This window comes from Rhea americana, unplaced genomic scaffold, assembly GCF_003343005.1.
Source record: "Rhea americana isolate MKP2758 unplaced genomic scaffold, rheAme1 scaffold_20, whole genome shotgun sequence".
Lineage (NCBI taxonomy): Eukaryota > Metazoa > Chordata > Aves > Rheiformes > Rheidae > Rhea > Rhea americana.
Genome location: NW_028186150.1, coordinates 7,268,597 through 7,293,565, shown reverse-complemented (window position 1 = coordinate 7,293,565; position 24,969 = coordinate 7,268,597). Strand labels below are relative to the sequence as shown.

Below are 24,969 nucleotides of genomic sequence, written 5' to 3'. Positions count from 1 at the left end.
ATTACTAATATTTAACAACAGGATCATAGCATTTGTGTTTTAATAATGGAGGCTGAACACCATAACACAGTTTAAATTATTATTAGTTTCTGATGGTGCAGTTTAAGCAGTGCTTAACAAATTCTCAGCTTTTTTTATTGCTAAGCAATGTGATATGCCAACAAAGACAACATATAATTAGAAAATGGTGTTATTTGTAAACAATTTATTCACATCCTTGCATGTTTCATTATTATTAACACATTTTTGTGCCATTTTCCAGCAGAAGATTAAACTAATGAGAAGAAAAAGAAAAAAAGTAACTCACAAAACATTCCTTTTTACTTGACCAAAATAATTCAAATGAACTTTAGAAGCCCTTATATTTTTTAAAACATTTTTAGAAACAGCTAGTAAAAAAATATTTTAATCATTCAATAAAAAGGCTTTTTGACACATGAAGACAAAAGCTTCAGGCCATTTATTAAGAAGACRTCCTACTGTGTTGGGCTTTGTTTTATCTCATAATTAAAATCACACCTGAGCTGAGCCATCTGTGAGAGTGTATTAAGTTTCTTACAAAACACGAAAATTCTTTCATTTTTTTTTCAAATAAATGACAATAAATCTTGTAGTTATTTTTGTGTGACACAGAAAAATAATATGCTTAAATAAAGGTCAGACTTTGACCAAAAAAGTGTGCAGATACCAAAAAAAAAATATATTCTTTTTCAGCATTCAATCAATTGTACCTCATAGTAATTAATGTTTTTTTTTAAATGTACATTTAACTTTTCTTGATGTTTGGCAGTATGTAGTTTACTTATTTTCTTTTGTAAGATAAAAATAAAAATTAGCAAAAGTTGAAGGAAAAAGGATTTTCAAATTAATATATCAATTGGAAATAARTGCAGAAAAGGTCAGTCAGCACTTTTCAAGATCAGCAACTACGTCAGTATGCTAACCTATGTTTTAAGTTCTTGTGAGAAAAGAAAAAGTTCTGCTTCGTAAAGAAAGATACACATTATAAAACGTTCAAGTTTTTTAATACATTCTGAAGAGAGCTTTTCTTTGGTTAAAGGACATTATGGACGGGCAGAGAGAGAGAGAGAAATCTCTAAACACAGCCCAAACTTACCAAAGCAAGTGCACGTCTCTTCAATCAAGTACTTCTGCGTTCACGGTTAAACCGAAGGACTAACAAGGTGACTTAAATGAACGTTAAAAGTTAGACATATGGTCAAAGTGGTTTGTCTGAACACGCGGAACTTTAAACACAAGTGATTCAAGTTACTTCACTGCAAGCTATATTCCTTCAAAAACTATTTACGTTCTTGATACTATCATCATTTAAGATTTCTGCGGGGCTGGGAACCAAATACACATAAAGCTTTTGTTTCTTGATCATGTAACTTTAATTGCACTAATCTGCACAGATTTTTGGCAGTCTGAGCAATCYTACTCAAGATAGCTTTAAACTTCCCACTCCAGGCTAACTATAAAATGGCTACTTCAACATATTTGATTGGAGGGCCCCAAAKTGGGGCTGGAGAACACAGAGAACTGAGTAACAAAAGAGCAAGGTATGGGAATATTACAAAATARTTTATTACACTGCAAAATATACTACAAGAGAAGACAATAGGAGAGATAAGCAATACCCCTGACTTGTTTTTGTGGGTGAACTGAATAAGCAAATGTTGAACTTCATGTAGAACTTCACAGGATTTAACACGCACAGAGGTCCTTTCATGTTACTGGAACTTTTAATTAATCTATTATCAAGCAAAAAACTTGAAAGTTATTTTTTCTATTAAGACAATCTACATAAAAATTATGATTCCTTTTCTCTATAAATATTGAAGTATCCAGCTTCAACTTTGATCTGTGCAAACCATCACTTTAATTTCAGTTCTTTTGATATTTGCATATATTTGTACTACAAAATGATTTTTATTCTTATAAATTGGATTGATAGTGCATGTGCAATCAGCAAATACATTTCATCCAAGCTTGTGCTTCTGTAATTACTTCTTTCACAACAAAAAGTCTGAAATCTCTGCATGTCATGCATAAAACTCTATAGCCATAAGCAAAACTTTTTTTTTCCAAATGTGATTTAGACTCTAATGAATAGCTAATACTGAGACTATTTTGGAAATTTATTTTCTTCTTGGATTGATAATATAAAAGAGCATATGGAATAAGGTTAAGCAAGAAATAGTAACTTTTTTTAAAAAAATGCTTTTTTAAATGCATCTGTGACAATGGGTTGGTCTGGATCCAACTCTTAAGTTGTCCTCTCTCTCATTATTTTAATGCATTTTAATGCTACTTTAATGCATCTTCCCAAACAAACAACAAGTTCACAATACCACATAGTTCAATTGCTTTCCAAATGAAGTTTTCCCTAYTGAAGCTGGCCACAAGCCAGGAAACAAAGGCACTTTATTCTGGGAAAGGTTTTCTTACTCAATTGCACAAAAAATATTATATTTAAAAGAGAATTATTTAGCTGATGCCAAATTACAGTCAGAAAAGCCTTTTCAATCAGATGCATTTTTCTGCAAAATCATCACAACAGAAGTCTGACACTGCATCATAAAAATATGTGAAGGAGATTTGCTAAAACCTGTGCCTTGATCCTGTTCTCATTTACACTAAATTAAATCAAGAGCAACTCCCTTAAACTCAGTGAKGTTGCAACGCTGTAAAGCAAAACTGAGATGATGATTATGGTAAAAAGGCCACTTTCACACATTATTAAGCAAAAACCAGTAAAAGGTACATTTTTATACATTCAGCAATCTTATCACCCCTTCAGAAACCAGTATGGGACATGAAAAAAGTCTCAGACTACTTCCCCGTCCCCAGCCACCTCAGCCTACGCATACTCATCAAAGACGTAGTGGTGACCACACTATAGCAATTGCAGACTTTCCAGACGCTTCCCAGTTACGAGGCAGGGAGGGATTGCGTGCTTGGCAATCCTGATAGATAATCTTTGTGCAGTCATTGACATCCTAAAAGGTTAGAGATAATGATGTAGATGACTAGGTGAAGCAAGAGCCCATTTAATGGTGTATGCCAGACAAAGTTATCCTTTTTCCGCTGCCTCTCCTGTGGGAGGCAAGGAAAGGAGGAAACAAGAAAGGCCTCTGCTTCTGAAGAGCAGTGCCTCTGGGACTGCTCTTGAGGTGATCTAGTTTTTGCACCTCACTTTGCCCAAGGCTGTGCCTAATGCACAACTTGTTTCTGAATAAGCTAAAGAGACAGGAATACAGTATTCTGGTCAGTTGAAACATAGGAGTTTCTTCTCTGAAGACACTGAAACACATATAGTTGCCTCTGGGAAAAGAATGGGTCTCTAAAAGACATCGCAGGGTGCGCTTCCTCTAAATTCCTAGGGAAAAGCAATAACGAACGTACATCAGCACTGTATGAACATGCACTCTCCAACCAGCCTTCCCCCCATTTCGCAAGGGTCACCAAAGTCGTCGTTATTTTGAAAAATTTGCCTCAGTGTATAACGAATGATCGAAAATAATTAAGACTGAATGAAGACTGTCAAAGCAAATGAACAATATACGGTTTGATGCACTATCCTTGCTGGTTTTCGTTACCATGTTTGCTCATTTTCTCCTTAATTCAATTCACAGCATTTACTCAGTTACAATGGGTCTGCCCATTCACCGCTGCACAGTGGTTGTCTATGGAACCAGCAAAGTGTCAGCTTTCAGTATTGCTCCTCGTCTGCACTCCCGGCTGTAAATGAGGTTAGGAAACAACACTGTAAACACAGAATTGCTTTTGAAAGTTAAGATAGTAGAGAAAAAAGATCTCTTGGAAAATCTGATTTGTCCTTAGATTTCCTTCTTAAAGGAACTCCCAAAGCTTGACGGTATTTACAGCTAATGAAATACAAAATACGAAAGGAAGAGACATTAGCAGAATAGGGCATTATATGTTGTGGTAATCTTGCATTATTACCATAAATAGTAGAATAATGCATTGCAGTAATAATAAAAGTTTACTCAAAAAAATATAAATAGCACTGAATGTTGAGCTGATTGTTTTGAGCAGTTTTAACACAGTGTTTGTAATTCTTTCAGCAAAAACAGGACACACAAACAGACATCATAAATAATTCCAATATTAAATCTTGCTAATTTATTTAATATGAAACTCTAACACAAATTACTTAGCAGTGAAATTGCACCTCTTCAAATTGTGTACGTGAAATGTAAGTGAACAGATGTGCTCCTCCAAAACCAAGCCATTGCTACAATTAAACCCACCGTCATTTTATGAACCAGCAAGCTATTTCCTGTGCATCTACGGTGCTAATCATCTCTTCTCCGCTACCACAGCCCAACGTAACAGTGAGTTATTTATAGAGTTATCTATCTTGCACTTTGCAGATGATGCCTAACATTATGACAACAGTGAAAAGGTCTCCGTACCTGCCTACCTAAAACAAGTTTCTGTAAAGTAATGAATAGAGACAGCTTGGGGACTATCCACCTGCACTGCCTGCCTTTTACTGCCTGCACAGCGAAACCACGAGGGACTGGCAGAAGGTACTTGTCTGACAGGGCCAGGACAGCCTTTCTCYGCAGTGACAGCCTGGGCCTAGCCTCTTAAACCTGACCCACCATAATTCCTTCACAAGGCAGCAGCGAGGCAGCTGACAGTAGCAGCTGCACCTCCTAAGCGAGATGGATGGAATTTTCATAACTAGTTCCCCAAGTTACATTTTACCTTCAAGATAATTTATGAGCTGCTGTGGAGCCTTGAAGAGACAATATGCTTGCCATAAAATTAACTGTAACAGTCTTGTAGGTTATAATTAACACTGGGAGGGTAGCACCAACTGGATGAAACACATGGCATAATTGATGGTGAAACTGGAAATTAAGGAAGCTAACAATATCATTACTGTGCACATCACTTCAGTGAAACCTATGCTTTCCAGGGGTTAATTACAATCCCCTTCTAATGTACACATTCTGACGGGGAGCGGATGAGTGTCACAGCTAGGAGGCGGCAGGTTTGCTGGCAAGGCCACTTTGCACCTGAACTGATGTATATATTGTTTTTTGCCTGGAAGAGATATACATGTCAAAGCAGCAGCAGCAGCACCTGAACATCTGGCGACAGGCACACGGTAGCTTAGAGAGAGATGATTGCTCAAGCCTCATAGAATATCTCATTTTCTCTGCAGTCAACATACTTAATAGCAAAGAAGAAATCCTCTGTGCGATTTCACTTAATGGCATATAGCAATAATTTAAATGACTTGAGCAAAGAAAAGCATTTTAACTTCATATTATCATAACAGGTATGAATTGAGATTTTTTCCACGAATGTATTATCATCTTGATTACTGCAMTTGTCTTTAGAAACAGGCATAGCAAACTTTTTAGTATCTTGCCTGTCAAGGGGATACCGAACTGAAGCAGCAATGCCAGTGAACTAGTCAATCAGAAACAACATTACAAACTGCTGCCATCTTTGGAAAGACAACAGGTCACTCCTCCACCTAAGACTACTCTCTAACTAACACTTCAGGAATCATTAGTGCAACATACTTGTTTGAATCTCTCTCAAATTATCTTAACGAAGGGTTTTTTTGTTTTTGTTTTTTTTGCCCCTGGACAAGATATGAGAAAATGTGCAGATAAATGATGCAACAGTGTCACCTACAGGCAAGCAAAACAGTTAAAGAGAAAAAAAACATGTCTTCAGCATTTCAACCTCTGCCCTTTCAAATTCCCTTCTTCCTCTCCACTTCGTCTCCTGACACCCGCATTTAGGGTTTATCTGTATCTCCAAATACACATGGAAGGGCAGATACTTAAACCACTTTTTGGATGCTCTAACACAAAATAGCTAGACTACATATGCGGTAAATTATATATTATGATCAACATGCTGCACAAATAGTGAGTCATCTAGTCTGAAGTGGATACATTGATCATCTTACATTGCCTGWGCACTTCTTGAAATCTACCTTTAGTGACCAAGCATTGAACTAATTAAATACAGTCTCATTATTAGACAGGCTGTTGCTAAAATTGAATTAAAATACTGTTTAGAACTCAATAAGCARGGAGGAAAAAACCCTTTATCTAGCATAGATCAAAATCAATAACTACATTAGTAAACCAAACTGAGCAGACACTGCAAAGTAATGTTTACTTACACCAATTTTAGAAGCAAACTCTTCTCTGAAATTATCTGACTATTCTCGAGAAAATAAAACGAAAAAAATGTTAACGTGCTCAGAAACAACTGGCAAAAATTTTAAGATCATGGTCTGTTAAGCTTTTACATTTTTGTCTCCTTTTTAAAGGATCACCATTTGGGGCTAAATCCAACTCCACCAAATCCGCAGGCACAGCTGATGGAAACATTCAGCTTACCCTTGTAAARAGACTGGTACACCCTCTTATTAGCAGCTCTTAAAATTCTCAGAACTCTCCTCCCTTGCCTGCAGAACAACCCCTCTCTCTCTCTTGCTAGTYTTACCACCTTCCACTTTAATTCTTAATAAATAGCCTTTCCACAACTTCCTCCACAAATCCTGTTTTTTGAGAGCTTCTGTTTCTCAGTAAACCTTTTTGATACATCTCATATTATCTTTTTATGTGTTACTGTTATTTCTCCAGTGTTGAATGATATCACTAATGTTCACAGATGTTACTTTAATATCTTACCTATGAACACTGTCTGCTGCATCACCAAAACAGGCCAGATATTCTCAAGGACACTGCACTATGGAAATATAAATAAACTGTAAATGCAGGTATTGCATACATCTCAAAGTCTTCTTTTTAGCCAAGCTACTCAAAGTTCTCAGTAAATTATAGTAGGATATTCTTCTGCTACCATTATATATMTTTTAATACTGTTTCCATTTAGGGTAACTTACTAAAATAAGACCAGAAAAATGAAAACAACGCATATAACAGCTCCCCAAGCAGAAGAAATACAAACTTCCTTTGACATCTCTTCCGAATATCATCATAGTTTATATTTCAAGAATTGAACAGCAATATGATACATTCAGAACTGAAAATTTAGACAAAATAAATGACACAAACAACACAACCAAATTAAACTGCTAAAAGGCCATAAAGATCTCCTTAGTAGTCTAAATAAACAAGAAATACTAGTTGTGTTTTCCAGTTTGTCTTAGTTTCTCTGACTAGTTGGTACATCTCCATCTCAACCCTTGGCCTGCCAATGGATTGCACCTCTCTCTTGTCCAATGCTGTTGACGTTGCCCGCTAATTGACCATGGCTTTCTCCCATCAGTATGGGATATCTATGTATATGTCTTATAACTTCTTGTACAAGCAAAACGTAGAAAAATGCAACAGACTGACATCCTCTTTTTGCCTACTGTCACCCTTGATATTCACTGGCTTATCACTGCTGCACAACCATGGTCTAGACTGCATAGAGCATTGACAGCATCTTGCTCAGTTTCTACATCCATTTAATTTTTGGCTGCTCTGAGAATGCCAGCAAGGGTACCAATTAGTGTCAGCTGTAACAGTTGCTTTATGTGATATACACACCTGCCTACTAGAATTGGAGAACCAATGCATTTTACATAGGCCATCAAACACAGATATCCAATGGGAATAATATTTGGCACTATCTACCTGAACCATATTTGAACCACTGACCTGAAAACAAAAGGCTTTGTATTTCGTTAGCAATCCCTAGAGCCATCAAGTACTATATATGTGGAAAAACTTTAATAACACAAGGCTGACAGCATTTAAGACTTAAGTCATGTACTTCTGTAAGCATCTGCTCACTCATGTCTCATACAGTGACACGATAAGCATATCGTTTGCCTAGGTAAATTCTTTATGATATCCTMCATTTTTTTCTGTATTGTTTTTATATATGTATTTATATCTTCTAATTTAATTAGCTTTATCTGTCATAAAACTGAATTAAACAGTGACAGCAATGGCAGCAACAACAATAACAATAAAGTCCTGTTTGGATAAGACACCTACTATTTTATAGTAGAGAGAATTTTGTGTTTAGACTGATATAATTCTTAATGTCTACTTTTAGACAAAGTTTTAACTCATACTCAATTCATGTGTAGGTTTTATGGAGATATTATGTACCATGACAGTAAGAATATTTTGCTGAAGGGGAAGGAAAGTAGAGATTGATATTGCTGAAGAAAGAAACCTTAGTGGATAAAGCAAAATAAATCTATGATGATTTTTCATTCTCTGGACCAGTCACGCTTTATTCCTAATTCATAACACCAGGTTTTTAGCTAAAGCAGGCAGCTCCAGAGCAGTGTTCAACACACTTTTCTCCCTGCTTTATTCTCTTCTCCCCTGCCTCTGGCAGATACCATTCTCTCTTACAGGAATAATGACAGCTGATGCTAATGCTACTTTGTGGTTCAACCGCCTGATGATGTGGCTAACACTGTCTCCACAGATTATAAATTTGTCACCTCTGTGATATACTCAATCTCCAGCATCCTGCAGTYTGGAAGCCCAATAGTCTCTGTTCCCAGCATTCAGATCTCCAGCGGTAGTGAGCAAATCGTTGTCAAACCACTGGAAAAACAACACTAACGATGTTACTTGTACAGCAATCAGAAAAGCTTACATAAATAAGGAAATGTCACCCATGCCGACTTTAAAGGCCTGTCCAGGAAAAATAAATCCAAACCTCTAGCAAATTTAACCAATTAGTTAAAAAAAAAAAAAAAAAAAAAAAAAAATCAAATGCACTCTATCAAACTAGGAAAATTCTTTATTGTCTTATGCTTTGGAAACTTTAAGTGTATGATAAAAAAGGGCTAAATTTATGTCACTTGTCAACTTTTGAAAGTGTCACAGAATCAGCTTTTRAAAAACTCCTCGAGCCTACCATGATGGAAAGTATGAAATCAAAGAAGGGAAATGTAAAAATATATGTATATTTTTTCAGTAGTTATCCAGATATGGAATGATTTAACTGTTTACGGTTTTCAAAAGTGAAACACTAAAACTAAAATAAAATGAAAAAGTAGCCCTCAGAGTAAACAGTCCCTGTAAAGTGGATTAACGAACAAATTTGACGCACACAAAAGCCACACACAGAGCTGAAGTTCTGTGACTTTTATGAGACGCCTCTACAACACTATTAGTTTTAAGCCCTTGTAACAGATAAGTTTTTTTTGCGCACCACAAGGTAAGAAATTGTAAGAATAAGCTAAGAATATTCTGYGAATATCAACATCTTTCAGACTTAAAGACTTTCCAGTGAGTAAAAGGTCAAGACAGTTTTAAAGCAGGCACTGAATTAAACAGTATTTCCACTGTTTTGTAGAGTACCTGTATGTATTGATCCCAAGCTCGGCTGCTTCAGAGACTCCTCAATACAAGAAACACAGGTGAAAGAGGCACARAACAGGAAGGGTCACAAGAAGCAAAAGCAGCCAGGTAATAACCAACTGGAGAACAGTCACAGCACAGGTTAAGCGAGGCAGCTGACATCTAAGCATAACTACAGCAGAAGACCTGACAGCTTCACTGAAGTCTCAGAGTTTTCTACATCGATTCAGAAGCCACAAGGTTGTTTTTTTTTCCACTCTGCTTGAAAGAATTCTCCCAATTTGCATACAATATTCAGTGACAACATCTATGTTGCCATGTACATTTACTTTCTGAAAAACTGTTTTAGGCTCCATAATGGATACTTAATAGCTTCATTTTGTTTTACGCAAGATATGAATATCAAGAAATCCCAAACAAATAGTCTGGATTTTTTTTTGCTATCATTTCCAAAATAGTAAATCCAAACTTGTTTTCGTTCGAAGCACACAGTGTCCAGAGAGAATGACTTACAAAAGATCCCAYAGGCAATCAACTGGGTATACCAATTACCGATTTTAAAAACATGGATGCTGGATTCCTCAGTAAGAAAAAAAAAAAAAAGTCCTTCTAATGTTACATAAAAACAACCAAAAAAAATTTAAGCAACCTAAATACTCCCCACCGCATTATCCACCAGATGTTGCTTGATACCCATGATTTGTCTGTCTAATCTTAGGAACCGGTATACCTCCTATTACAGTAGCTTCTGAAGAGTTCACAATTTTTCACTTTTTTCCCCTTGACAGTCTTGTGACGTAAAGAACTATTATCCTGGTCTCACGAATGAGAACAGTCAGAGATAAAACCAGTTACATTTTAAAGCAATTCAGATATCTTAATATGTAGAGAGACACCTGCTAAGAGTATAGGGGGGAAAAAGCATTTGTTAGCAGTACTTGGATCAGTATTAGCATATTTCATTTTAAATCTGGCATTTAGTGACCATTACAAAGATAAACAAACTCTGTGACAGAAGAAAAAAAATTACTCCAAATTTCCTAAAGTCCATGCTAACTTTTTAACTTGTCGATCCTCTTTCTGCAATGGAAGAGTATCTCCCTYCTTTACATCAACACCATCTACTGGAGCTAAGAGGGTAAAATCTACCTCATTTACCTCTTCAATATATTAGAATTTTAGGTCTTGTGCAAGAAGGTATGGTAATATATAAAGAGAAAAGTCTAGCATTTTYTTYMAAAMMAAAAAAAAATATTTTGATATACTCCTGTTTGTGTCCCATTTAACATGCATGTTATTCTTCAGATTACACTCTCATATTATTTATTGTTATTTTTATAGAAGCTCTGCCATAGATGAGGACTCAGTTGTCACAGTATGCACTTACAAAAAGTAGACTACAATAAGATATTATAATTTAAAGTTGTATGCAAAACAGCCATGTAAAAATCCAGATATCACTACTGAGAGGTAGGACCATCTTAACAGTAAAATGAGCCTTTCTTGCATCTGGAAAAAATACCTACCTTTACATTTATACGTCAAAATTGTGTGGTCTAAATTACTTCTAAGAAGGGGTTGGACAAAGGCAAGTATGGTGACTAGAAAAAGCTAAAGAATTATAGCAGCAGACTGACTTTAAAACAGATGCTCATAATTTTTGTTAGAGGTTCTTTTTTGTGGGGTTAGGCAGAAATGGAAGAATATACCAACTCTAGGAGGAYACAATAATCTGATCTACCAAATGTTATTGGTTGTAGTAATGGCCTCATAAAATAGATTTTCTCATTGTGATATTCCAATGAGCCACAGATTTAAGATATCRACTCTTAAAAGATACAATCAATTAACATTTTTCTGTTGTTTATCTCATAAGACTATCTCATCTCAGAAGAATTCTGTGTTTACTTTGGTTCAAATTATTTATTGAATCTCTTTTCACTACACCAACTCACCACTGCATAATGGCTTAGAGAGAATTYGATTATAAAGATTCCAGAATTTGACTAAGTAGAACTAAGAAAACAAAGCCATCATACATAATTTTATTTTTCCTATCATTAGGTTTATTATTCCATTATGCGTGTCTCCAAAATTTTACACTTCCCAGTACATGACTGAATTTTCTTTAAGAGAAGTAGTGTCAGTGCAAATTTCACTCAGGGAAATAGCCTAATAGACACAAGAATCTGCCGCCCAATAACAATATCTTAATGAAAAATTTGCATGAAAAAAGATTTATTTTAATAATGGATTCATTTTTTTTTAACTAGTAGATAATAATTTCAATGTAATTATTCATTATTCTTTAAAATCATCCATCATTGATTGCTGGATGACAAATTAGTTTGGTAGTAAATGTATTGATATGAGAAATATAGCAAAAACAAAACTTAACAACTCTTAAAGAAAATATAATGTGATACAAATTCCACTAGGAGAAGAAATGAGAGATACAATTTTTATTGAACTATGCCATCTAATTCTGCTGTGCATTTACAGGYCATGGAAAAAAGAAAATCCGTCTTAAAATTCAAGCACTTATTTTTCTCCAAACTATCACTGCATAAAATAACATAACTTTTTTGGTTACATTTAAAGAAAGTATAATGAAAAACGTCAATAGCATCATTAGCGGGCTAAAAATATTACGATCTTTTTGAAAATGAATCAGGTGCAGATATTAAACTGTACTTTTTCATCCTTTGTCTCACTTTTCAAATGATAATTTCTTCCACAGTCACCATTAAATCTTGATCTATTCCAGCTCTCTGTATGGGTCATTGATTCTAGATGTACCATGGTTATTCTTAAACGTTTCCCTTTCGTGGAGAAAAAGAGGGCTGTCTAGAGCCAGATGGGTGACTTCACACTTCATTTATCAAACCCAATGCATTGGACTCCACCCTCTCTTTCCCACTGWTGCTGTTAAATTTCCATATAATTTGGTAACAATTTTCATTATCATACAGTGACCCTAAAAAGTCTACTCCGGTTTGCATGGTCAGTCCAAAATTCCCAGCTGTTCTCTTTGCCCCGTTTTTGCTACAGTAGAAGCTGAGGTTCCCCTTGCTTCATGGCTGAACACCAACCTTCTATAGCAGAGGTCAGGCAGGGGTCGGTTCAAAGGGCTACAGCAGCTCTTTAAYAGCTATAACAACCTGTCCATCAGGCACGACCACGCAGCATAAACAAACCCGGGGCTTTAGAAACTCTGGACCACTTCTTTTAACACTTACAGAACATTCACTGAATCCTACCTGAAGCACAGGACAGCTTGAATCCCTGAAAGATCTGCTCAGATACTCAAGATACCGATAACGTCTTTGATTCACAACTATTTGAAAGGGCAAGCCATAACATTAAGTGCACAACCATGTGTTTTGGACTAGGGAGCTGAAATAAATAGAATTATAGCAATTTCAGTTGATTAATATGCAGAAACACTGGTACAACTTAAAGCAAACCATTCAGGGACAGACAGATAGATCCAAAAGGTCTGGACCCTTTTCTCYGAGAAAGGCTGAATTTATAAAAGTTCAGTCAGTTTGTATTAGCAGTTCCCACCATTTATTATTATTGTTATTATTATTTATTTATGGTGCCAATGACACAAATGAAACCCATGAAACAACAGAACAGCTATATAGCTCCATGAAGACCTAAGTACAGAGTAAAGTTTTTGCCAGCTGCTCTCCCTTAGTTGACCTAAATTTCTTGAAGTTGTACTGTTCATAATGTGCTCTTTAATGCACAATGTAAGGTAATTAGAGTCACCTGTATTTAACTTCCAGAGGGGAAAAAAAAAATCTATTATCTAATCTAGCTGATCCCTGATAGCCTGTTGAAAGTAAAATACTGTAACCTATTGCCTGCCCTTTGACAAGTGCTAATTATTTCCTGTCCAAGCACATTTTTCTCATGTAATTCCAAAGTACACAATAGACTGATCTCTAAAACACGGGCAGCCCTGCTAGTACCACGGCCAACGTTTTATGACTTTCTCCACGGTATGCTTGATGGCTACCACAGTCGGTGCTTCATTCCAGACATCTAGCTGAAGCTTTGATGAGGTAAAGTGAGGTGCATGGTAACAGCCTGTTTATGCAGATCATATGGATGAGACTCTCAGATAGGTCACTAGGATGGGAAACATCAAATGGAAAGAAAAAGGATTATGGATATTTAATACTCAAAGGACACTTACTTTCAGAGCTTTCAAGGCACAGTGCTCTTGAAATTTTCTTTCAGGTGTTCAGTTTTAAGGAGGCCTGCACTTTGTCTGCCCCCACGCAAGGACTTCAGCATTTTGTGCCAGAGACTAGACACTGTCTACAACTGCAGCATTGGCTCCAGCTTCTGATTAGACTGTGAATAGTAAGCAGAGGCCAGAAACACTAACAAGATTACTCTTAAACTGGTCTTTTTTGTCGCGACTCCCAATGACTTAGTATATTGGGAAAATACCGTTAACTCTGAAAAGATATTCCACTCTTTACAACGGTTTAACCATCTCCTATCTTTAAAAAGCCTTCTATTCTGGTTCACAAAACGAAGCACGTGCCCCATGAAAAACCCCATGCAATTTACCCACTTTGTAATATAGCCATATCATTTGCATTATTTAGTAAGTACAGCAATGGAACAGGGAAGAAAAAACACACAATAAAAAACCCTTAAATTCCTTAAAAGGAAGACTCTAAAAGCACACGATAATCTGTAGAACATTACAGACCCATCTTCCAAAGTTATTTTCCACTCTGAGCTCTTAATCGATTAGTATACAAATGAGCATCCAATACCATATAGAAAGTAGGCTTATTAAAGGCCCTTAATTTGTAATAATAATTGGTACTATGTAGCACCATTTAATTTCTAAAGTTTCTAAATTGTTTCAACACCATTCACCATAATTATTGASAATAGCAAACCCAATCAAGTGTCCAAACAAATAGCTAAAATTGGCATCTTAAAGTCAATCTCAGAGAATCTTCAGGAACTTCACAAAGCTATATATTAAAAATACACAGAACTCATTTAACTGGCACAGTCAGGGCAGGTAAAAAAAAAATCGTACTAATTAAGCACTACTATCAATTAACAAAGTCTCATTAAAAATATATATTGGCCAAGAACTGTATTTAACTGCAAGCACAGGCCATTCACTGGCTTCAAAGGGTGCTGTATGTTTGGAATAAAATTTTGATAGACTTGGATCTTTTTATTTGTGTAATCAGATATCAGAAATAAAGCACAAACTTCACATAAAATATGAGACTGTTAAACATATAAATCTATAGGTTTTAGAAGCAGATGTGAAAAAAAGGTGACATTAACTCTCTCTGCAGCTAAAGAGAGGAAAGAAGCTGCAAGAAGGACACAAGATGGCATATAGTGCAAATTCTCTCTTTTGAATACACATATATCTGAAAGAACTAGAAATAGTGATATAACTGTTGTTTATGAAATGCATTCATCTGACTACGTTCCAGTAAAATAAACTGTCAGACAAAACCATACACAACTTTTTAAAATTATAAGCAACATTACCTGATTTTTTACCACGGTAATACATTCAATTTAAGAACACAAGTAGAATAAAATAGTCATGTGATCTGAATTCTAGCAGTAAGTAATTCATGCTGATCTCACCCAACACAATCTGTTTAACACCAGTAAGACAGCACAAGAAAATGTCAGGATGATCAGAATCGATACACGGCAGGCAAGAAGGACAAAAGCATACTGCTATGTCCATGCCAGCAAGGAGTATTGGTGATATTGTCAGCAATATAAGGAAAACCTTAGGGTTTCTAAAGTGATAACAATTTGCAAATATGTATGCTGCCTATCAAGCTATTATCATTAGTCTGCACTATATAAGCACAGTAAGGGAGCATTCCACCCCACAAATTAACTTTGAAATCAGAAACAGAACATTTGGCTGCTCAATTCAAAGAAAAATGCTAACAGAATAGTAATTTTTTTTWWAAAAAAAATCAAGCTGCTTTCTTCCCCCAACCCCTGAAGTGCTATAGCAGTCTATTTGATATGCTTGTTTCTCATTTCAACATCACATTATTTTTCTGAAATTTCTTACCTTGCTGTCCATTCTTCACGTAGCTTTTGTCGTTCAGTAAGAACTAGCAAGAGGCAACCGATGGTTTCATTCCTTTGTTCTGCAGTTTTATCTTCTTTTTGAACTTCACAGAGAACTAGGCTTGTCTTAAAAGCAAAAAACATGAAAATTATAATCCYGAAATAGGAAACAATGCTTAAAATTAATACAAAGCCCATAAACAAATAAGGACAGTAAATCAATGACTTTTTTTTATTACAGTTTCACTGTTGACAAATCAATACAGTAAATGATTGTCAAAATAGCCACTATATATTTGGTATTTAATCAACATACATTGCACATATAGTAAGTCTTAGAATCTCATTGCCTTAAGTAACACAACAAGCCATTGTGCATTCTAGCTCTCATTTTCTCAATACTTTCTTTTTTAAAAAATGTTTTCTTATGTCAAATATTATCAGAAGTTTTTCTCTTAATACAGCATTTGTTTGGGGAATTTTCCCCTTCCTTTTAATCCTTGCAGAGGTTAATGTAGAAAATTCCCATTTGTACACTATCTTCTGAAAGGAATTGCTAATGATGTCCCCATATGTTCTCTTTACCATGTAATAATAAACTATTTCAAGAAAATAAGCAGCTTTTTCCTTCTTGGAATCATAGAATGGTAAGGTTGGAAGGGACCTCTGGAGATCATCTAGTCCAGCTCTTAGCATAGCCTGTACGGGGACTGCACCCACGACCTTGGCATTAGCAGCACCACGCTCCAACAAACTGACCTAAACCTGCCCCCTATAAATCATAAATTACTAAAAGATACTTATGCAATGAATGGATTTAATCAGTTTTGGAGTAAGCTCTCACTTCACATCTGCAGACCAAAAGACTTTTCAGATAATGTATCAACAGGAGAACCAGTGAAACTGCAGATGTGTGTCCTTCACCCACCCAGCAAGGTAACTCCAGTTCCCTTACTCCATTTTTGTCTTCTACTACTGACTCCCTCGCAGTTTCCTTCTCTTCTTTTCCCAGCATCTCCTCATGTCTTTCATCTCTGGACTAGTAGGAAACAGCACGTACTGATGCTCATTTCTAACATGTAGGCTGACTAACGTGTACATCTGCTGACTGGATGTGCAACAGTCCAGGCACAAGAGACAACGGCAGTTTAGGCTGCAGACTCTGCTTTCAGTGGGGATAACCTATTTGCTTCTCCTTTCTTAACCAGCCACTGATTTTCACGTGATTACCTTTGATATTCTAACCTTCAGTCAGATATGCAAACAGACCAAAGTGTCTAAATGCATTGAGGGGAAGGATGACTGGACAGACTGCATGCAGAAGCTTTTTTTTTTTTTTTTTTTTTGGTAAAAGAGTCTGATAGTAGGTTTCTAACCCTAACAATTGTGGAAAGAAGTTTCAAAACACAAGTCAAGTATAACTAAAGCCTAATAGCTGCAACTGCTACCAGCAACATAGCCTCTCTCATGGGAATAACATGACAAAAAGGTAGAGCATATAGTTTCCTTCTTAACATCAGAGAATGGATTATGTGCTGTCCTGCCCAGATGTACACACACTAAGATTCCTCTGGGGATTCTGTGAAATAGATGGCTGCTATTACTTTTAGTTTGTGAAAACAGAAAATCTATCCTTGGTCTGACAGTTTTTTCCACTAGAAAGAATAATACTATGATGATATACTTTCTGAAGTATGTAAAATAGCAGTGGCATTGTTACCACCATGATGCTTTCAAGACAAAAGTRTGAGGTCCATAGAGAGAGAAGATACTTTTATTACACCAACATCAGGTGACAAAACCCAGAAAGTACTCTTTTTTTCCCTCCCAACTGTGTCAGTTGGTCTACCAAACATTATCTCATCATCGGAAACTAATCTTCCTATCAAAAAGGAAACATTTTTGTGAAAAAAATAACACCCTAAAATTCTACCTATAAGGATCACATTCTTGACCCTGCTCTGACATTAGAAAGCAAATAAAAAGTCAGAGAGTATTTTTAGATAAGGATTCCCCGACACAGGTTTCCCTTACATTGACCTACAACATCTTTTCCACAAGCTCTAGTATCTGCCGATTTCAACAATCCTGATCTAGGACTCACTTCCAAGAACTGAGCAGTTCAAAGCAGAATCTTTGACAGGACTTTGAGATGAGATACCAGCATGGGAAGAAGAGATGGACATTCTTTAACAGATGAAAGTGAACATTTCCTGTCCTTTAGATTAAATATACCTATTAAGACTGAAACTTTTATATTACTGTAAGACTTCTGACACAGCACTRTAGGTGAAGGTTATCTTTGTATTACAGCATGATCCGATATACTACTAGGTCACAGCACACCAATATTTCCCACCTGGAATTCTTGCATGACCTTATGAATCACAACAGGGTGGGAAATTCCTCAGAAAATGATAAAGCTAGTGATGGTGTACAAGTCTACTTCTCTCCAAGATTGTAGAAAAGTCACAGTTTCACGACACTATACACTATAAAGCTGAAAGTATAATTATTTGCAGGCAACAAAAATCAAGGTCCCTTAAATAGGCAGTTTCCAAAGTATAAACTGTGGAGATCTGGCAATCCCTAAGRGATTTCCAGTTAAAGTTTGATAGACAAGGCATGTGATGAACTGTCAAACATGTCAAAAGTGGGAGAGTTATCAGTAAAAATGAGTGACCACTTCTCCCAATATTCACAATTGCATAGTAGTTTTGTATGAATTCTGATTGTCTGGCCAAATTACCTTAGTATTCCAACCTATTGTCTACCCATACACCTACAGCTACATCTTAATTCTTGAAATTTAACGTAACTTTTACTGGGAATCATTATATTGCTTCAGACTTCTGTTAATACCTTTCATTTAAGTGGGATGTACATAGTTCAAGTCAAACCCATAGTTTGACATGGACATCATAAATGCTTCTTTACTGAGCACTCTGAGCACATTTGCAGCAAACTTGAGGGTGAAATATTACTATTAAGCAACATACGACAACAATACACAGCAATTTGACTGATTTACTCCCTTCCTAAGAGTGCTGAGGGCAGCAAGGTTTAGATGGAATGCAAATACAGAACTTAATATGCAGCTTTGACAGAGGTATTTCTTAATAACCRGCTATTCTTGTTGTCTCAAGAAAAATTCCCAAATTGTAAAAGATAAAGTAGTATTCTGGGCAAATTATTATTATAAAACATCTTCCTTTGTAAGATTTTTTTTTCTATGTAACTTGTTTTGGGATTTATTTTTAACAGGAGTATTCAATATATACTTTGACTGATAAAGGTCAAGGGTTCAAGAAACTCGGTCAAAGATGTTATCAGCTGGGAAAGCCATTTCCTCACATCAACACTGATAAAAATCCATCAGTAACCCAGCCGATTCCACCTCTGTTCTAAAGGGCAAGAATGACCTTTTTCTGAGTATCTCTATAGTTGCACATCCCATCAAAGAAAATCTAACCCTGTGTCTCAATTCTTTTAATGTTCCTTAATGACAGATAATTGCCTACAAAGGCCCATTTTGCCCAATACTGAGTGAAGCTTTCARATTTCTAAACTGGACTCAACACTGACTCAGTATTTTTCAACACACTTGGGACCGCAGGACAGTAGAACAAACAAACAATGTAACCAGCCCCACAGCCTGTCTTATCTCATCCCCCTGTTAACAGAGGTTCTTGAGGGTGGTAATGTTTACAAATTGCCGAGACTTTCTTTCTTCTGCTTCCTGAGCTGGCAAAAACATATCCTGGACAACCTAAGTAAAGAGATTATCCAAACTGCTTATCACTAGGGGGAAGTGACTTCTTGTCTTATTGGCCAGTATGTCTCTTTGATAAATAATTTTAACCAATATAACTTAATAAATAACTTTCTGCAAATCTTCCCCATTTTTTCCTTACCAACCTATGAATGTATTTAGGGCACTTCCTTTGCAAAACACCAACTGCATGGTATTATAACAAACACATACTCCATCTCTCAAAATATCCAAAGAGATATATGCAGATTTGTACCAGTTGCCAATCCGGCCTTCCAAATTAAAGACTCTGTGGGGCAAATAATATCCTTTACCTTCCTCCTGGTAAATGACAGAACTAGATCTACTGTTATGCTGACACAACATGTAACAGCCACCAGAGCATCTTCTTTCATTATGTAATAGAGGGAGGTAGCAAGATTTTAAGAGAGCGCAATGTAGTATTTTTATTCTTCCCTCTAACAAAATAAATCAGTGACATGGCACTGAATGGAAACTGTTATAACCATGTCTTTCCATTTACCTAGRATACATTCAGTCAAGATATAAGCAGTCACATTATACCTACATTTTACTTCCTTCAATACAGACTTCTCAAGAAGGTAGACTTAAGATTAGAAACACTGTAGAGCTAGAAACACAAAGTTTAGTATTCTGTCAAACAAATTAGCCTTTCAGTCTGAACTAAAGTGGCACTTGGGACAGTTTGCCTCTTGGTCCCACTTTATTGGGTCAACAAATGAGATTATCACTCTGAGTTAAGGTTTAATTTCCTCATCATTGGTTTAAATAGGATAAACTTCTGAGTCTTTACTAATCTCTTCTACTTCAACATAGCAGACTGCTCAATAATCAATAACTAATACAGGAAGGAAGGAAGCAGGTTTTAAAATCTCTAAGTAGGACTTAATTTTAATGCCTTTCTGTATCTTCCTTGCTATTTTTGAGATTCTATTTTGCTATTAGTACAAAAAGTATTCTGATGAAAGTCTGTACAGCTAGAAGCATTTCCTTTAGAGAAAAAGCACCTGAAATCTATTAAGCTGTTAATTTAACATGTCATAATTTATCCGCAATAAAATAAGCTAGTAATTGATTAAAAACCACTCCTACTTTCTTCTTTACTTCTAAGATTTTTACTTAAAATATGAGTAAATGCACTCATTTTTATTGCTATGATGCAAGTAGCCAGTATGTTTTAATTTCTCACCCAACAATTTGAGCATATTAAACTCAGCTCTCTGCCTTTTGTTTATCAATCCACTATGCCAGATATCAAAGTTTCACTCAGCAACTCTCACATTTTGGATGATATTGAAAAATGGCTCGTGTTTGTCTAAGAAAGTAAAGGGAAAAAAAGGCAAAGAGGGAAAAAAAAAAGTGTTGTTTATAGAAGCCAGCTGCTCTGGCTTTGGCGCCAGCAGCTCTTCATCCTGCTATTTTACGCCTGCAACCCCCACTGCCCCCACTGGCACAGGTACAACTAAATGTTGACTTCAATGCTTCAGAGAGCACTCAACTGATTCTGTACATGATTAATTGCCAAAGACATGGCTGACCATATGGAACAGAGAAAGCATCAAGTAATTCATACTTCTGTATATGATCATTTGGCCCCTGTTGTTTTAATGTACAGGAAAGAGCTAGTATAGCACAGACCTGGTGTCTTGCCCTTGACAGCCCATTAAGAAATCTCAAAGCACCTAGTTGAAGTTATGCTGTTGGCTTTTCAATAGCAGCCTAATAAAACAGAAGCAAAGCTTTCCAACTAGTCTTAAATCTTTCACATACAGTACATTAACCACTGCAGCTAAAACAACTGGTTTCTTATGATAGGAAATGGGATTTGATTTCTAGCCTCTGCATACTTACTGAAAGCCTTTTTCTGACCTTTGGAGGGTTTACAAAATCATTGTTCRTTTTTCCTGCCATTTTCCAAGTTTCTTGCCATGGTGATCCTAATAGATTTGTTTAAGGTTCACTACATTCTACTCCTACTAGTTGTTATATGCAAACTTTACAATGAAGGCAAGCTCATGGGAGCTGAAAGAAGTTATTATTAATTGTTTTCTTCCTAAGAGTCAGAGAAGTCACAAGAACTACAATCTAAAACATAATTTACCTTCAAAGAGTCTACCAAAAAAAAAAAAAAAAAAAAAAAAAAAAAAAAAANGAAAAGAAAGAAAGAAAGAAAGATACTAGCATGTGCTTTCTTTTACCAGACTGGAGACAAATCATCAGATTTCATTTGAGAAGGAAGGCCAATTTATTTTAAAGCTGTAGTATTCTCAAGGATGTCTGACAGAGCTCAAGAAAAAGACGCAGACTTGGAATACATGTCAGTATCATTAACTACTCTGTATTAGTTTTATCTACGGTTAACATCTTTTCAGTCATATTCAGTCAGAGAAAAATGTTTAAATAATGTCTCCCTTTCAAGTCTCTTAAAATGACACTGCTAAAAAGTTAATCCTCATCCTCAGAGATCTTTTGGCAGTTTTGATATATGTTGGCAAGGATATATGTGTTGGCACCTTCAAGTAGAAAATATTTACATGGAGTTTTCTTGTCTGTGGATTTTCTAGTTGTCCAAGTGATCCTCATGCTCTGAAAAGTCTTTTGTGGGAAATCCTAATCATTGGATGTTCCTCAGTGGTAATTTCCCAGACTGCTGAATTCAGCTAGCACTTTCAATACTTCAACAGGAATAATCCACAAGCCAACACCAAACTCCACAAATCAAGCGAGGGAAAATACTAAAGAAGATAAAAACATTTTGTATGTAAAAAAGTAAAGGTCTGGACAATTTTATTTAAGATATGCAATATTTACACTTTTGCAGGGTAAAAGGAATAGAGTCTCAAGTTTCTGTTATGGAACGATTGTCACAAAGATTAAGGATTCTCCTCTACCATTACATTCAGTAGCATACAATTAGCTAAAGTGTTTCAGCAAATCTAAATTAAGCACATAGACAACCCAATTATARAGCAGAATGCTTAAAGTTAGACATATGCTTAAGCTCTAACTACAATGAGTCTAAATGCATTAAAATGTAGGGGCTCTGCCTCTCTTTGAGGTATTCACTGCTGACAACAAAGGATGAATACCTGACTTGATAGATGAGAAGTTTGACCTAGAAAAACCTACAGAGAGTAGATAACTTAGATATTTTCAATGAAACTTAAGGTGTTGTCTATACTAGAAAGTTGTACCATTTAGCTATAGAGTTAAGCAGTATATTTTCTAGCTGCCTGAGTTTAAATGCGATAAACAGATTAAACTAGTTAGATCTTATTCTTACGTAAGAAAGGAAATATCATCTTTATCCTATATAACTGTACCTGCACTACAGCCTTCAACCATGTATTGGAAAAGGAATCCAAAAGTAATGATCAAGTTGTTTTAGATTATTCTTGCATGTCAAAACTAAATGAATTTCCAGTGGAGAAAAAATATTTTTAATTAGATGATTCAACAGTCATAATAGGTGTCTGAAAGATTTTCAGTACTCAGTTGCCAATAAAAGAAGTGTATAAAGTTCAATACTTCAAAAAAAAAAAAAAAAAACACACAACTTTTGCTGCACTAATCAGTTCAGCAAGGTTCTAAAGATGACGTATAACCCATCCCATCAAGAAAGAGCAACTGAACCACTCAAGATGTTTGGAATGAGAGTGGCTTAGCACCTTCAGATGTATGGGTGACTGAAAGGTTACCCTTTAGCCACATTCTCCCCGAGCATGGCCCTCTGAAACATCAAYAGCACAAAGACTGAAGCAGGCCTGCCATGCATAGTGGATTATATGAAGTGTAAAACATTGTGGGGAAAAGCTTTTGAAAGGACTCGGGGAAAAAGAAATCACACTTGCAAGAAGATCCAGCTGACAGGCTAGTCCCTAAAAAGTGAATATGTTTGAAAACATTGTGAATGCAAGAAAAGAACATGCCTTTTGTTTCCAAACCTACAGTGTGTCTTTACCCCAACTGCTGCCTGCATGGCTGAACATATGTTTTCTGAACAAGAACTGAAGCAGAAAGTGCTCTTTGTTATAATTCACTCCTTTGTATASACCTCCCTTTTCCCATTTTAGTCACATGCAAACAGTAGTTACACTGAACACTTAAGTTCTGAAGGACTGCCCAGCACTACATGCTTCAGTGCCTACTTACTATTGTTGAAATCAGTTGAGCTAAGAGGCAATGCCAGACTCACTTCACTGATGTGCACTCTGGACAGAGCTCGTTCTGCAATACTGAATCATGCCTGGTGCAACCTGCACCAGTTAACTCCGCAAGTGGACAGAGCCTTCATCGTCGACAAGAGCACTGAAGAATCATACAATAAAGAACCTTAAATGTTGAAAAAAAATTCAAAGAGAACTCTGGAAGTATTTTTTTCCTTTTAATATGCCAAAATTAACATCATCTGATATTATGAGTGCCTCAGGGGAAAAAACAAGGCAAAAATTATGGGCCTCAGACAGAAGGTCTGAGGTACAGCCATCTCAATAGGATGCAAACGCCAAAATGAACACTAGTTGAAATGAATGCTAGCATGAATTAATTGAAATAATGAAATTATTATTTGAAATTGAAATAATACAGCATGTGAGCAAGGCTCTTTTGTCTGATCTAATTTATTCTGAAGCCCTAGTGTGGTAGGCAACTTACAAGCTTTTCAAAATATTTATAGATGCAGACCTGTACCAAACTACACATCTCCACACTTTGTAGCATTCAAAATACAAACTGAGACCCAGGTTCAATTTTTTTCCTGCTGTATATTCATTATATACTGCATGAAATAAATAAAACTATGAAGAAGGATGAGAACACAGTAAGTGCTAGAGTCTGAATTTATGACTGCATTTTTGATTGTGACTATCTTTTAACTAGTGTAATATTTCTGATTTCATTGAAAAGGAATAACGTTAGTATCTATAGCCACTCAAAGCCTAGAACGTCACTAACATTTTTCTCGTATCAGTGAAGCTACTTACTACCTGTTGCCATCAACCTATTTATTGTCTTAACCTCACTACTTTCTAGCACAGCGTCTGATAAAAATACAGTTGTGCAAATATTTGGAGTGGCATTAGTTTTATTGAAATAATTTAAAATACAGAGAACTAAGTAACACAATGGGTTAAACATTACAGAATGAAGAAGCTACTAGCCATGATCAAATGAAGAGCAATCCACTTATGCCCAAAAGTGCCTGCGGGCATGCTTTGTCTGAGACGCATGCCATAGCAGAATAATAATTTAGTACATATGCAAGATAGCCACATACAGCTGAATCATGTCTTGGAATGGCATATGGGATTCAAGGCTTTTATCATCCTTACGGTACTAACTGCACAGTGACTGCAAACATCCCTGTGAAAACAGTTCTTGTTTCAGAAAACAAGCTTTGGCACATTTGGCTAAAGTAACAGCTTCWCTACCCCCAGCGGTACCACAGCACGCTTCATATCCATGTAAGGGCAGTAGTACATACTAGCCATCACGGCAAAAGTGACAGAAGAAGAACACGTGCCTGGGAAGATCTCAGGAAATTAGGGCAAAGAGAACCTATTATATTACATATATTTATTTAATGCATAAGGAATATGACCTTGTGAAGACAGCAAGAGAGACAACACTCTTGGGAAGAGGTTGACCAGGAGAGTAACATTTGGACATTTACTACTTCACAAGCTATGACTCTTGTTCCTCATGTGAAAAAACAGGTAGTGATTTCAGCGT

The 24,969-nt window shown here is 36.1% G+C and overlaps 1 protein-coding gene across 2 annotated transcripts in view; it reads right to left on the bottom strand.

The window, feature by feature from the left end:
* FTO (FTO alpha-ketoglutarate dependent dioxygenase) overlaps positions 1-24,969 on the bottom strand; it is a 257,390-nt gene that overhangs the window by 126,002 nt on the left and 106,419 nt on the right. Inside the window, exons 8-9 of one of the 2 annotated variants that reach the window (XM_085303868.1) lie at positions 15,448-15,572; positions 12,613-13,487 (exon numbers count right to left, since the gene is read on the bottom strand). In XM_085303868.1, the coding sequence (XP_085159994.1) occupies positions 13,388-13,487; positions 15,448-15,572 (225 nt within the window). In that variant the 3' untranslated portion in view covers positions 12,613-13,387. Of the gene's footprint in view, positions 1-12,612; positions 13,488-15,447; positions 15,573-24,969 lie in introns of those variants that run through there. The other variant, XM_085303867.1, reaches the window with a different exon arrangement.